General features: G+C 43.9%; 1 protein-coding gene across 1 annotated transcript in view; it reads left to right on the top strand.

Moving 5' to 3' along the window:
- c5 (complement component 5) overlaps positions 1–15,673 on the top strand; it is a 109,809-nt gene that overhangs the window by 71,538 nt on the left and 22,598 nt on the right. Inside the window, exons 30-35 of the mRNA XM_073052670.1 lie at positions 4,133–4,285; positions 4,427–4,489; positions 8,212–8,296; positions 8,714–8,765; positions 15,368–15,470; positions 15,564–15,638. Of these exons, the coding sequence (XP_072908771.1) occupies positions 4,133–4,285; positions 4,427–4,489; positions 8,212–8,296; positions 8,714–8,765; positions 15,368–15,470; positions 15,564–15,638 (531 nt within the window). The remainder of the gene's footprint in view (positions 1–4,132; positions 4,286–4,426; positions 4,490–8,211; positions 8,297–8,713; positions 8,766–15,367; positions 15,471–15,563; positions 15,639–15,673) is intronic.

Genomic DNA, 15,673 nt, shown 5'->3' with positions numbered 1-15,673 from the left:
TAAGTAGTATCACTATTAGCACCTACTAAAAATACAACAGTTATAACTAGGTGAGATAGAAATTTGTGCATATTCCTGTAACCTAAACATATAATACAATAGTGATTGATAGCTGTACAATCAATCTTCTAAAACTTCAGATACTTCTGAAACTCAGTTCCACTGAAGTCAATGAAAACAGAATTCTGGAACAGAAGCACAACATGAAACCACCGTTATCTTGTGCATTTAGCAGATGTGACTGATTACAAGAATCTTCCCTTATATTTAAATAAACAGTTTTTGATTCATTTAATTAAATCTATTGAATTTTTAATTGTCATCTCTGGCATTATTCACAGGTCAGGGTACTTTGAAAGTTTATGTATGGTATGTTGAGAGATGATGAAATACATATTAGGGTAAAGCATTTAATTTAAAATTTCCAGAAACCAACCAAAAACAGTGTATTTTGTGCTTGAGACATACTTAAAAATTAAGTAACAAGTAACATATTATTAAGCAAACACGAGGAAATTTGCAGATGCTGGAAATTCAAGCAACACACACAAAATGCTGGTGGAACGCAGCAGGTCAGGCAGCATCTACAGGGAGAAGCGCTGTCAATGTTTCGGGCCAAGACCCTTCGTCAGGACTAACTGAAAGGAAAGATAGTAAAAGATTTGAAAGTAGGAGGGGGAGGGGAAAATGCAAAATGATAGGAGAAGACTGGAGGGGGTGGGGTGAAGCTGAGAGCTGGAAAGGTGATTGGCAAAAGGGATACAGAGCTAGAGAAGGGAAAGGATCATGGGACGGGAGGCCTAGGGAGAAAGAAAGGGGGAGGGTAGCACCAGAGGGAGATGGAGAACAGGTAGAGTGATGGACAGAAAGAGAGAAAAAACAAGAGAGGAAAAAACACCTACACTCTGTCCGCCAGAGAAAGCAGGATCTCCCAGTGGCCACACATTTTAATTCCACGTCCCATTCCCATTCTGATATGTCTATCTATGGCCTCCTCTACTGTCAAGATGAAGCCACACTCAGGTTGGAGGAACAACACCTTATATACCGGCTGGGTAGCCTCCAACCTGATGGCATGAACATTGACTTCTCTAACTTCCGTTAATGCCCCTCCTCCCCTTCTTACCCCATCCCTGACATATTTAGTTGTTTGTTTTTTTCTTTTTCTCTGCCCATCACTCTGCCTGTTCTCCATCTCCCTCTGGTGCTCCCCTCCCCCTTTCTTTCTCCCTAGGCCTCCTGTCCCATGATCCTTTCCCTTCTCTAGCTCTGTATCCCTTTTGCCAATCGCCTTTCTGGCTCTCAGCTTCACCCCACCTCCTCCGGTCTTCTCCTATCATTTTGCATTCCCCCCCCCCCCCACTTTCAAATCTCTTACTATCTTTCCTTTCAGTTAGTCCTGACGAAGGGTCTCGGCCCGAAATAGCGACAGCACTTCTCCCTATAGATGCTGCCTGACCTGTTGCGTTCCACCAGCATTTTGTGGGTGTTGCTTGAACATATTATTAACTTTTTTTGCTTAAAACTTGAAATTCCTTATCAACATAATACTGTTTTAAAGAATTACACTTTCTATTGCAATGTTCACAAAATATTTTGTTAGGTTCCCTAGTGTGCTTTGGCATTTTCAGTGTAGACACCATTGGCTTGATGTTTTGCAGTGTTGTACATCTGCCAGCTCTTAGCCTCATGGTTTCAACCTCAGCAGACAGATCTTTAAAGGAACACAGCTTCATAAGCAACTTTTTCTTCAATTGCTGGGGAAAGCAAGTTCAAGAACAGCTGCGGCAAAGTTGACAGAGGAAAGGGAGAATGCTCCTAGGGTCTCAGTAATGAGCCTGTCCAGTCTACTGGAGAACATTTTCTGTAGGAGGAATCTTCCACAGAGACCCTCAAGAGTTCCAGCTGAATGCTCTTGTCAGGAGATTGCCTGGAAGGTCTCTAAGAGGGATAACATCACAGGTGTGAAAGGCCTAATTTGCAGAAAGAACGGGAACTGTATGCCCTTTCTTTGCCTATTCATATGAGCTGTAAGAAAAGTAGATGAAGTGTTCACTCCTTCAGTATGAGGTTCTGTGACCCTTCGAAAAGTAGTTGTCAACAGCAGATTGTAAAATGTGGGATAGATCAGCAGCGACAGACAGACATACTTTATTGATCCCGAGGGAAACTGGGTTTCGTTACAGTTGCACCAACCAAGAATAGAGTAGAAACATAGCAAAATAAAACAATAAATAATTAAATGATAAGTAAATTATGCCAAGTGGAAATAAGTCCAGGACCAGCCTATTGGCTCAGAATGTCTGACACTCCGAGGGAGGAGTTGTAAAGTTTGATGGCCACAGGCAGGAATGACTTCCTATGATGCTCAGTGTTGCATCTTGGTGGAATGAGTCTCTGGCTGAATGTACTCCTGTGCCTAACCAGTACATTATTGGAGTGGATGGGAGACATTGTCCAAGATGGCATTCAACTTGGACAGCATCCTGTTTTTAGATACCACCGTCAGAGAGTCCAGTTCCACCCCCACAACATCACTGGCCTTACGAATGAGTTTGTTGATTCTGTTGGTGTCTGCTACCTTCAGCCTGCTGCCCCAGCACACAACAGCAAACATGACAGCACTGGCCACCACAGACTCGTAGAACATCCTCAGCATCGTCCGGCAGATGTTAAAGGACCTCAGTCTCCTCAGGAAATAGAGACGGCTCTGACCCTTCTTGCAGACAGTCTCAGTGTTCTTTGACCAGTCCAGTTTATTGTCAATTTGTATCCCCAGGTACTTGTAATCCTCCACCATGTCCACACTGACCCTTTGGATGGAAACAGGGGTCACCGGTGCCTTGGCCCTCCTCAGGTCCACCACCAGCTCCTTAGTCTTTTTCACATTAAGCTGCAGATGATTCTGCTCACAGCATGTGACAGTTTTCCACCATAGCCTTGTACACAGACTCATCTCCCTTGCTGATGCATCCAACTATGGCAGAGTCATCAGAAACCTTCTGAAGATGCAGCAGCCTGAAAAGATCCTGAGGCTAGGAAGCTGAGAATAACAGTAAGCCTGTCTTTTACTACAGAGCATTCCAATAATGCATGAGCCTATACTTAGGTTTCAGGAAGTCATGGATCCAACTGCCTTTAAACGTTGTTCCTCAGAGAAGTCCAGCTATGAGCATGTGACATTGTAAGCTTTAGGTTGATAGGGCTTCAGATGAGAAACCTTCCAATTCATCCTCCCAGTGATCCATGTGACTATCTCCAGTGCCTATGCCATCCAGCAAGAGAAGCATTGGATGGAGTTAAATCCCTATGGCAATAGGATTGAAGCAGAAAAATTACTGAAGGTGAGAAGTAAGCTCAATTGTAAGTGTTCTAAGTTCAAAGTAAATTTATTATCTAAGTGCTTACATGTCACCGTATACTACTCTGAGATTCATTTTCTTGCAGGCATTCACAGTAGACGAAAGAAATACAATAGAATCAATGAAATACTACACACAAACACTGACAACCCATGTGCAAATGAAAACAAACTGTACAAATACAAAAATACCTTAATAATAAATAAATAAATAATGCTGAGCATATGAGTTGTAGAGTCCTTGAAAGTGAGTCCATAGGTTGTGGATATTGTTTAAAAAGAAGACAATGAGACTATGGCATGGTGCAGGGTAGCCTGATATCTGGTAAAGAATGCTGTTTCAGTGGTGGCCATTTAGTTAAAATGGTTTCAGATTAAACTGCATTAGTAAGACTGCTTGTACTATGAATAAACAAGAACTTTTTTTTCAGAAGTGTGAAGTTAGAAATTGCACTAGAAGTGAAAATTAAGTGATGCATTATTGTTTGGATCTTATGGCAAGATTACTTTTCCAGAGTTAATAACATCATTTCTGGAAGATCATGGGTCAAATTTCGTACCAGAGATTAAGGGCCTGGATACAATTTTGTTTAAAACTAGGCTTTACCTATTTTCAACAGTACGGCATGACTTATACAGTGAAAATTAATTTATAGACCTTCATATATTGCACTGTTTTCTTTCTTGATATCCAGGAGTGAAAGAGTTGTTTGATTTCAATGAGTTTCCATACACTACGTTCTGAATGTTTAATGGTTTGTTTATTGACAGGACACTGTAACAGCCCTTGAAGCTCTCACAGAGTATGTTATTAATATGAAACATTCTAAGCTGGATATGTCACTAACAGTTAACTACAAAAGGTTTGGCAATATACTTAATTTGGAACTGAATGAACAAAAGGCATTTTCAAGACCCATAGAGGCAAGTTACATTTGTGCTTTGGTTTGCTTTTACTGATGTTTGGAAACTGGAATACCAAGATTGTAAGATGCTTCATTATACCATTGCTCTTCATTGTAATAATATTGATAGGATTATGTAAATTTGTCTGATATTTTGCAGATTGAAAAAAATGATAATGTAGTTGTTATAACCAAGGGCAGGACTGGCACAGCTCTTGTTAATGTAAGTAACACATTTTTGTCATTATCTTATTTAAGAGAACAAAGGTGAACTCAAATAGTAATGTATTGGAATCTAGACTGTTAAAATTATCCTGATTAGAAATCATTTACTTTACTTACACTATGTTCAGGAATCAAATACATAAAGAAGAATTCAAATCCTTCATTATATTTTCTATGAAATGATGGGCTTCACTTTATTAAATTCTGATATGCTGCATGTCCCATCAACTTGAGGAAGATTGATGATCATGAGACATGTCTGATCATCAAACTTAATTGATTAGAGGCAAAAATGCACATAGTTGGTCCATGACAAATTTACTTTTAATCCAAAATTCCAATTCTTTTTGATCTTCCATGAATTAATTATTTTCTTCGCGTCATTGCCGGCTCTGTATTATAATAACCTATAGATGCGTGGCATCAATCACAAAGTGACTGATTTAGAGATACCTGCTCAATCTCCCATATAAAAAAGCTTCTAGTGGTAGAGAATCAGAATCATGTTTAATATCACCATCATATGTTGTGAAATTTGTTAACTGTGCAGCAGCAGTACAATGCAACACATGATAAATATAGAAAAAAACTGAATCTCAGTGAGTATATATGTACTTTAAATAGTTAAGTTAAAAGAAGTGGTACCTCCTTCCTGATGGTAACAATGAGAAGGGGACATGTCCTGGGTGGAGGGGGTCTTTAATGATGGACGTTGCACTCCTGAGGCACCGCTGCTTGAGGATGTCTTGGATATTACAGAGGCTAGTACCCATGATGGAGCTGACTAATTTTACAAGTTTCTGCAACTTACTTTGATCTTGTGCAGTAGCAACCCCCACCCCATATCAGACAGTGATGAAGCCGGTTAGAATGCTCCCCACAGTACATCTGCAGACATTTTCAAATGTTTTAGGTAACAAACCTAATCTCCCCAAACTCCTAATAAAATATAGCTGCTGTCTTGCCTTCTTTATAGCTGCATCAATATGTTGCAACCAGGTTAGGTCCTCAGAGATATTGACACCCAGGAATTTGAAATTGCTCACTCTCTCCACTTCTTTTAGTTATGATAGATAAAAATAATGACACAATCAGTATGAATTACTGTACAATAAAACTGCTGAATAGTTTTGTGAGATTCACTTACCAAAAGTTTGAGTGATCTCAGAATCTGTGCTTCACAATGACCTAGTCATCATATTCACAATGATTTTGGTAATATATATTAACATTGATAACTTGCAATATCCCGATTCCAATTCTCTTTTTACCCTTTTTTTTTGTTAAAGAACTATTGTTACACCCAAAATGATTTTTATGATATTCTCATTTTGTTCAATCACAAACAAGGGAAAATCTGCAGATGCTGGAAATCCAAGCAACACTCACAAAATGTTGGAGGAACTCAGCAGGCCAGGCAGCATCTATGAAAAACAGTACAGTCGATCTTTTGGGCCGAGACCCATTTTGTGTGTGGAACTTTGTCTTTGCTACTTCTTTGCACCTTTTGTATTTATACAGTATATGCTTCACCTTTCCAACATCTACGATAGATCATTGCACAACTGGACATACTGTGGAAAGCTCATTTGTAGATTTTGATACTTCGATTTTTATTTATATGATATCAGAGCAGAAGAGAAAGAGACAAAGTGGAGATTCAATGCTCTTGCAATGATGCTTGACATTTTCAATTTACATTGAACTATATTGACTTAATACAGAACTAGTAATTGGTTTAGTGCAGCCCCTGATTTACAGATCAAGTAAATTTGCATAACTTTAAACTTTTTCTAGGATAAATGTTTATCACATGCCAATATAGACTCAGTGGCCTCTTTATTATGTACCTCCTGTACCTGTTGAGTAGCCACTTGGTGTAAGTTTGTGGCCTTCTACTGCCATAGCCCATCCACTTCAAAGACCAACGCATTGTGCATTCAGATATGCCCTTCTGCACAACACTGTAGTAACATGCGGTTATTTGAGTTACTGTTGCCCTTCTGTCAGCTTGAACCAGTCTGGCGATTCTCCTCTGACCTCTCTCATTACAAGGCATTTTCACCCACAGAACTGCTGCTCACTGGATTTTTTGCTTTCTGCACTCTTCTCTGTAAACTCTAGAGATTGTGTGTGAAAACCCCAGGAGATCAGCAGTTTCTGAGATACTCAAACCACCCCATCTGGTACCAACAATCATTCCACAGTCAAAATCACTTAGATCACATCTCTATCCTATTCTAATGTTTGGTCTGAACAACAACTAAATCTCTTGACCATGTCTGCATGTTTGTATACATTGAGTTGCTGCGACATGATAGGCTGGAAAGGATATATATAAGATTTACTAAAATGGTACCAGAGACTGTGTAAATGTTTGTGAACAGACTGAAAAGGTAAGTGCAAATCAAAAGCAAATTGCAGATGCAGCATGTCTGAAGTGTAAACTGAAAATGCTGAAGACACCCAGCAGGTCAGGCAGCATCTGTGGAAAGAGGAACAGATTCAAGATTCAAGGTTCAAAAACTTTATTGTCATTCTAACCGTACATCAGCTCTGCAGGGCAGGATGAGACAGCGTTTCCCAGGAGCAGTGCAATCATAACATAACAAACGCAACACTAAATAATAAACATAACAATAAATAGTAAAACACAACAACCACATGTCAGTTAAAAACAAGTTATAAGTGTCCAGTGCAAGTTAAAAGTGTCCAAAGCAGAGTCAGGTAGAGCAGCTATTTGCCTAACTGCCTGTGGGAGGAAGCTGTTTAGTAGCCTTGTGGTTTTAGTTTTGATGCTCCTGTAACATTTACCTGATGGCAGAAGAACAAACAGTTCATGGAGAGGGTGTGAGGGGTCTTTAATGATGTACCATGTCTTCTGGAGGCATCGACTCTGAAAGAGAATTTTGGATCAAAGATTCTTTATTAGAACTGGGAAGGAGAAAGCAGATAAACTGTTGGTGAAGCTAACTATTTCCCTTCTCTCTTAAAGGAAGGGACTGAGCCATGGTTAAAATTAACCATATACTTGTAGCACTGTAGTTAAGATCTTGTCATTTTTAGATCAATAGAAAATAAGCAGTGATCTGACTTTGAGGCTAAGCAAGCGCCAACATTAGAATTCAAGCCAATTTTGTCCTCAACCAACATTGCAATATTTAAGCTGTAGTGGTTTCTAATTAATTTTGATGTAACCAATTTTTGTTTGCCATGACTAAGGGAGAACAAAAGGTAAACTTTTGTTTACCTTTTTGTAAACAAAAAGGACTATTTGTAGCACTATTGTAAGGTTGACTAATTTTATGTAAACCAAAAATTAGAACAGCATTTTTGCTTAGTAGATTGTATGGGTCATTTACAAAACTCTTATCTATTATCTGATCACAAACAAGGAAACTCTGCAGATGCTGGAAATCCAGCAATTCACACAAAATGCTGGAGGAACTCAGCAGAATGAAACATCAACTGTATTTTTTTCCATAGATGCTACTTGGCCTGCTGATTTCTGCCAGCATTTTGTGTGTGTTTATCTATTATCTGATTAATTTTATTCGCATGGTGAGTTAGAAAAGATAGACCAAAAGAATTGGTGTATAACTTGCAGGGTTAAACCCCTTCAATCTACTATAATATTAAGCAAGAACTATAAGTTAGAAGGTCACATACTTAGATTTTGTTTTCATACAACTATCTGATTGGATCTTATTTCTTGCATAGATGAGAAGGGTATATTATGTCAGGGGCACATCCAGTGAAACTTGTGACTTCTCTCTAAAAATAGAAGCCAAAAGAATTATTTCAAGTGAGTATACACATATTATAGCAAATGATTTTCATATATTTTTAAATGTTTAACGTTCACCTGATACTTGGCCTTAAGCCTTGTTTTTATTAAACTGGCCAACAGCCTGCCAGTGAAGGTCATCAGAATCATGGCTCTGCCTTCCTTGTGTGTCTGGGAAGGAAGCAGACTGTAATTGGAGTGTGCATCAAGAAAGTTGCCATTGATAGGGAGATTAGGGAAGCAGGGGCAACCTCTAAATACTAGCAGGCTTTTAAAAAATGCTTCAATATATTTTCAGCTACGTAATTTCCACTGGAACTACAGTTTGATTGTAAGCCAAAATCTGTCTGTTACTGCTACTATTTTCAAAAATATATTTATTCATGATTCAGTTCACTCAGGTTTAATAATAACAGTGGTGGTCTTTATTTTCAGATAGAAGACCTGCAGGAGTTGAGAAAGCTTATCACCTGGAAGCTTGTGCGAAGTAAGTGTTGAGTCAGTGGAGTAGTGAGGGAAGTGGTATGGTGGTAGGCAGAGGTCTAAGTAAAATAGTCTAACTGCTAATTGTAGAATTGCAACATTGTAGCGGTGTGCTACACGCAGCGCTAAAATAACGACGCGGAGTCGGTAAACTGCACTGAAAGATGATTTTATTCGAACTTCACAGCCTTGCTTTAAAGCCTCCCTCATCCTACCCTTCCCGGGCGCGGATGCTGTAAGGGACACGTACTCACAAACCCCCGCAGGCTTTTTCCCTTTGTTGCGGACCTGGCCTTTGTGCCTGCACGCTGGCTATTTGTGAGCCGGTTCGAGTGCGCTAGGAAGTGGGTCGCCACATAACCCCCCCCCCCCACAGAACCGGCGATACACCCCCCAATGTCCACAGTCTGGGCCGGACCCTGTTTGGGAGGTCGGCCTCTGCGCTGCGGTGCCGGAAACTCGAACGGTTGCGCCAGGTCCACAAGGGCTGGTTTGAATTGGTCCACTGTGAAAACCTCCTCTCTCCCCCCCAACGTCCAGCACGAACGTGGACCCGTTGTTCCTGAGCACCGTGAACGGCCCCTCATAGGGCCGTTGCAGCGGTGGCCGATGCCCACCCCTTCGTACAAACACAAACTTACAGTTCTGTAGGTCTTTGGGTACGCAGGTCGGGTTCTGCCCATGCTGCGAAGTGGGTATGGGGGCCAGGTCACCGAGCCTCTCGCATAGTCTGCCCAGGACTGCTGCGGGTTCTTCCTCTTGCCCCCTTGGGGCTGGTATGAACTCCCCGGGGACGACCAGGGGTGCGCCGTACACCAACTTGGCCGACGAGGCATGCAGATCGTCTCTGGGTGCCGTGCGGGTGCCGAGTAGGACCCAGGGAAGCTCGTCCACCCAGTTAACTCCTCGCAGGCGGGCCATGAGAGCCGACTTTAGGTGACGGTGGAAACGCTCCACTAGTCTGTTCGACTGTGGGTGGTTGGCAGTGGTGTGGTGCAGCTGTGTCCCCAAAAGGCTGGCCATAGCTGACCACAGGCTGGAGGTGAACTGGGCGCCTCTGTCGGAGGTAATGTGGGCCGGTACACCAAAGCGGGACACCCAGGTGGTGAACAGTGCCCGGGCGCAAGATTCGGAGGTGGTGTCCGTGAGCGGGATCGCCTCTGGCCATCTTGTGAACCGGTCCACGATAGTCAGGAGGTGCTGCGCTCCGCGCGACACTGGCAGGGGGCCCACGATATCCACATGAATGTGGTCGAAACGCCGGTGGGTGGGGTGGAACTGCTGCAGCAGAGCTTTGGTGTGCCGCTGCACCTTGGCCATCTGGCAGTGCATGCACGTTCTGGCCCATTCACTGACCTGCTTGCAGAGTCCGTGCCAAACGAACCAGTTGGCTACCATCTGGACAGTTGTCCTGATGGAGGGGTGCACTAAGTTATGAATGGAGTCGAAAACACGGCACCGCCAGTTTGCCGGGACGACGGGACGGGGCTGGCTGGTGGTGACGTCACAGAGTAGGGTCCTCTCACCTGGGCCTACGGGGAGGTCCTGGAGCTGCAAGCCGGAGACTGCGGTTCTGTAACTCGGGATCTCCTCGTCTGCCTGCTACGCCTCTGCCAGCGCCTCAAAGTCTACCCCTTGGGAAAGAGCATGAATGTTAGGGCGAGAGAGTGCATCTGCCACGACATTGTTCTTACCCAAGACGTGCCGGACATCCGTCGTGTATTCAGAGATGTAGGACAGATGGCGCTGCCAGGGGTCGGACACCTTCGTGAACGTAAAGGTAAGCGGCTTGTGGTCCGTGAACGCGGTGAAGGGCCTACCTTCTAAGAAGTACCTGAAATGCCGGATTGCCAGGTATAGCGCCAACAGTTCCAGGTCGAAAGCACTGTATTTGAGCTCAGGTGGCCGCAGGTGTTTACTGAAAAACGCCAGGGGTTGCCAGTGCCCCTCGATGAGTTGTTCCAGCACCCCACTGACTGCCGTGTTAGATGCGTCCACTGTGAGGGTGGTAGGGACGTCCATTCTGGGGTGCACTAGCATCGCGGCGTTTGCCAAGGCTTCCTTCGTTTGAATGAAAGCGGCGGCGGACTCCTCGTCCCAGGTAATGTCCTTGCCCGGACCGGACAGCAAGGCGAACAGGGGGCGCATGATTCGGGCAGCTGAAGGGAGGAATTGACCATACCTACGAACTCCTGAAGGCCTTTGATCGTGGTGGGTCGGGGGAAATGGCGGACCGCATCTACCTTAGCGGGCAGAGGGGTTGCCCCATCTTTAGTAATCCTGTGGCCCAGGAAGTCAATGGTGTCGAGCCTGAACTGGCATTTGGCCGGGTTGATTGTTAGACCGTATTCACTCAGTCGGGCGTAGAGTTGACGGAGGTGGGACAGATGCTCCTGACGACTGCTGCTGGCTATGAGGATGTCATCCAAATAGATGAATGTGAAGTCCAGGTCGCGTCCCACCGTGTCCATTAACCACTGGAACGTCTGTGCGGCATTCTTCAGGCCGAACGGCATGCGGAGGAACTCAAAAAGGCCGAACGGGGTGATGAGAGCCGTTTTGGGGACGTTGTCTGGATGCATCAGGATTTGATGGTATCCTCGGATGAGGTCTACCTTGGAGAAGATCTGTTCACCGTGCAGGTTTGCTGCAAAGTCCTGAATGTGTGGCACAGGGTAGCGGTCCAGTGTGGTAGCCTCGTTCGGCCTGCGGTAGTCGCCGCACAGTCTCCAGCCCCCTGTTGCTTTGGGCACCATGTGCAGGGGGGAGGCCCATGGGCTGTCGCACCGCCGGATGATCCCCAATTCCTCCATCCTCTTGAACTCCTCCTTCGCCAGTCGGAGCTTGTCCGGGGGAAGCCGCCGAGCACGGGCGTGGAGGGGTGGTCCCTGGGCCGGGATGTGGTGCTGTACGCCGTGTCGGGGCATGGCTGCCGTGAACTGCGGTGCCAGAACCGATGGGAAATCCACCAGGACTCTGGTGAAGTCGTTGTCGGACAGCGTGACGGAGTCAAGGCGTGGGGCTGGCAACTGGGCTTCTCCCAGGGAGAACGTCTGAAAGGTCTCGGCGTGGACCAGCCTCTGCCTCGGCAGGTCGACCAGCAGGCTGTGAGCCCACAAAAAATCCGCGCCCAGAAGCGGTTGGGCTACGGCAGCCAGTGTGAAGTCCCACGTGAACCGGCTGGAGCCGAACTGTAGCTGCACCATACGGGTGCTGTAGGTCCTTACCGTGCTGCCGTTCACGGCCCTCAGGGGGGGACCCGGTGCCCTGTTGCGGGTGTCGTAACTCGTCGGAGGTAAGACGCTGATCCCGGCACTGGTGTCGACCAAAAAACGGTGTCCCGACCTCTTGTCCCACACATACAGGAGGCTATCCCGACGGCCAGCCACCGTAGCCATCAGCGGCGGCTGGCCCTGGCGTTTCCCGGGAACTGGCAGGGCGGGCGACAACGGCGGGCTTCTGCGCCCCACCGCTGGTGGTAGAAACACCAGTGTTCATTGGGCTCCCCACCCCTGCCTCTGGGGTTAGCGGGCTCTGCGGCCGGGCCTGGACTGGTTTGCTGCTGGGAGCGTGGCCTGGTGATCTGTGCGATGGACGCCCCACTCACCTTCTTGGCGTTCCACAGCAAGTCCGCCCGGGCTGCCACCTTTCGGGGGTTGCTGAAAGCCGCGTCGGACAGCAGCAGGCGTATGTCCTCGGACAGCTGTTCCAGGAATGCCTGCTCAAACATGAGGCAGGGTGTGTGTCCGCCCGCCAAAGACAACATCTCATTCATTAAAGCCGATGGAGATCTGTCTCCCAAGCCATCCAGGTGCAGTAAGCGGGCAGCCCGCTCGCGCCATGAGAGTCCGAAAGTCCTTAGGAGCAGGGCTTTGAATTCCGTGTACTTGCAGTCCGCCGGGGGAGACTGTACGAACTCCGCAACCTGGGCCATTGTGTCCTGGTCGAGGGAGCTCACCACGTAGTAGTAACGTGTGTCCTCTGAGGTTATCTGCCGAACGTGGAATTGGGCTTCTGCTTGCTGGAACTATAGGTGAGGTCGCAGCATCCAGAAGCTTGGCAGTTTCAACGAAACCGCATGAACAGATGCGGCGGCGGTCATCTCCGGTCCAAAAATCATTTGGACCGTCGGGGTCACCAATTGTAGTGGTGTGCTACACGCAGCGCTAAAATAACGACATGGAGTCGGTAAACTGCAATTAAAGATGATTTTATTCGAACTTCACAGCCTTGCTTTAAAACCTCCCTCATCCCGCCCTCCCCAGGCGCGGATGCTGTAAGGGACACGTTCTCACAAACCCCCGCAGGCTTTTCCCCTTTGTTGTATATCTGGCCTTTGTGCCTGCGTGCTGGCTATTTGTGAGCCGGTTCGAGTGCGCTAGGAAGTGGGTCGCCACAACATTAACAAAGTTCTGGAAAGGTGCACTATTTGTAGCAAAAAAAACATACTTCAAAGAAGGATGCACCTGGAATGTCAATTTATCTGTTATTTTCAGAGGTTGCTGACTGCTGTTTGGAGCATGTCCTGTTTTGGTTTAAGCTTTCCAGCATTTGTCACTTCAAGGTTTTTATTTATGGTCTTAGAGTATATTTTAAAACTGAATCTGAATAGCCCACTCTGTATGAATTATCATAATGATTTTAGCTTTCAACTGCAAACTACTGAGAAACTGTACAGCTGAAATAGGCATCACTATAAGGTTGCAGTAAGATGAACCTCCTTCACTAAGCACAATAGAGAAAAGCATAAAGGGTGGAAACTGGCAAGTCCTGATTCTAGGAATTGCAATACCCATCAGTATTCGGCCACAGTATTAACTAACTTTCAACATCCCAATCCATCAAAATGATTGTCTCACTTCTATAACGTGAAATATACTCAGTGACTACTTTATTAGGAATCTCCTGTACCTCTCTTAATAACAGGGTGTTTTTTTCCTACAGAACTGCTATTGCTAATCATTAGATTTTTTTTTGTTTCTCGTTCCATTCTCTGTAAATTCTAGAGACGGTTGTGTGTGAAAAACCCAGGAGATCAGCAGTTTCTGAGATAATCAAACCACTCTGTCTAGCACCAATAATCATTCCACATTCAAAGTCACTTAGATCAGATTTCTACCCCATTCTAGTCTGAACAATTGAAGCTCTTGACCATATCTGCATCCTTTTATGCATTGATTTGCTGCCACACGATCGGGTGATTAGATATTTCCATAAACAAGCAGGTGTACAGGTCTACCTAATAAAGTGACTATTAAGTGTATATCTTCACAGTCATAGCAATAGTAGTGCTAGAAGATTTCTTAGTATTATTTCTATGTGGGACAGTACAATAGCATACTGGTTAGTGCAACACTTCACAGAACCAGCCGTAAGATCAGAGTTGGATACCCACTACTGTCTTTAATTTTTCCCTGTGAACGCACGGGTTACCTCCAGGTGCTCCAGTTTTCTCCCGCATCCCAAGAAATAGGTTAGGGTTAGTGAGTTGTGAGCATGCTATGTTGGCACCAAACCTGTTATGTCACTTGCAGAGTGTCTAGCACAATCCTTGATGATTTGATTTGACAGAAATGATGTATTCCACTCTATGTTTCAATGTACGTGGTCAAATAAAACTAATCTTTTTCTATTTCTAACCAAAATACTTGGAAATAAAAATGCCTCATTTGTCAGAATAAGTTCATGTATTTCTACTGCTCATATACACAGCAGCTGTTAATCTTAGATAGTTCCGTTATAACACAGCTCAATGCTTACTTCTATTATAGAAACAGGCTCAATATTTATAATAGGAAAATCCCTTTCTATTAGTCTATTAGCGTATAGGTTGCTTCTATGGCTAAAGAATACTTTTGCTTTTCTATTGCCAACAAATAAAGGCAAAGAATTGTTATATTAGAACTATATTGTTCTTTGGAGTCTGTACACTAGGAACTAAGTAAGATTCTGACAGATTTCAGCATGATTTGACTATTAAACCTATTCCCCAGATACAGTCAAGCCCAAATCTTAGGGGGTAAATAGCTGGTGCCTTTGATGGATTTCATCATTAAGCCAAGGAGCGAGTATTTTGAACTAACATAAGCAAATAACTTAAACAGAGTTGATATTCCCACACTTCTAGATTTGTCTCCAAAGAATTTGGAGGAAATTTTATTTCATGAATCATTTTCTGATGAATTAAGTTAGTTTTAGATATAACTAAGAAATAGATAGAGATAGATACTTTATTGATCCCAAAGGAAATGACAGTGTCACAGTAGCATTACCAGTGCACAGATATACAAATATTAGGAGAAAAGTAAGAAAGAATAAAAAGTAAGTTACCTCAAACAGTCTAACAGGAAGGGGTCATCACTTCCCTGGCTATAGGTTGACTCAATACAGAGCCTAATGGCCGAGGGTAAGAATGACCTCATATAGTGCTTGCTGGGGAGTCAATAGATGTAACATAAAGATTTTTACTCCTCATGTATGTGAAGGATGTAAGAAATAAAGTCAATTCAATTCAATATCAAACTCAAAATTGAATTTATTATCAAACTACATGTATGTTACCCTATTCTACCCTGTTGACTTATTTTTTAAAATTCTTGTTTCCAGATATAAACCAAAATCTGAAGATGATGCTTTGGAATCAGACCATTCTGTAATGGAGATAACCCTGAACACAGGCCTCTTGCCAGATGAGGAGGATTTAAAAACAGTTAAGCACCTATAAATACATAGCTTCTTATTTAAATCTCAATAATATAAATTATTTGATGATAAAATGTTTTGTTTTGTTTCATTTTTATAGTTATTAAATGGAGTTGATGGTCTTATTGTGGACTACAGAATATCAGACAGAAGTGTCATTCTTCAAGTGGAAGCAGTAAGAAATATAAGAATTAATTTATTGTTTTCTTC

This window comes from Hemitrygon akajei, chromosome 7, assembly GCF_048418815.1.
Source record: "Hemitrygon akajei chromosome 7, sHemAka1.3, whole genome shotgun sequence".
Lineage (NCBI taxonomy): Eukaryota > Metazoa > Chordata > Chondrichthyes > Myliobatiformes > Dasyatidae > Hemitrygon > Hemitrygon akajei.
The sequence above is the reverse complement of the archived record's forward strand: the minus strand, read 5'-3'. Positions and strand labels throughout refer to the sequence as shown.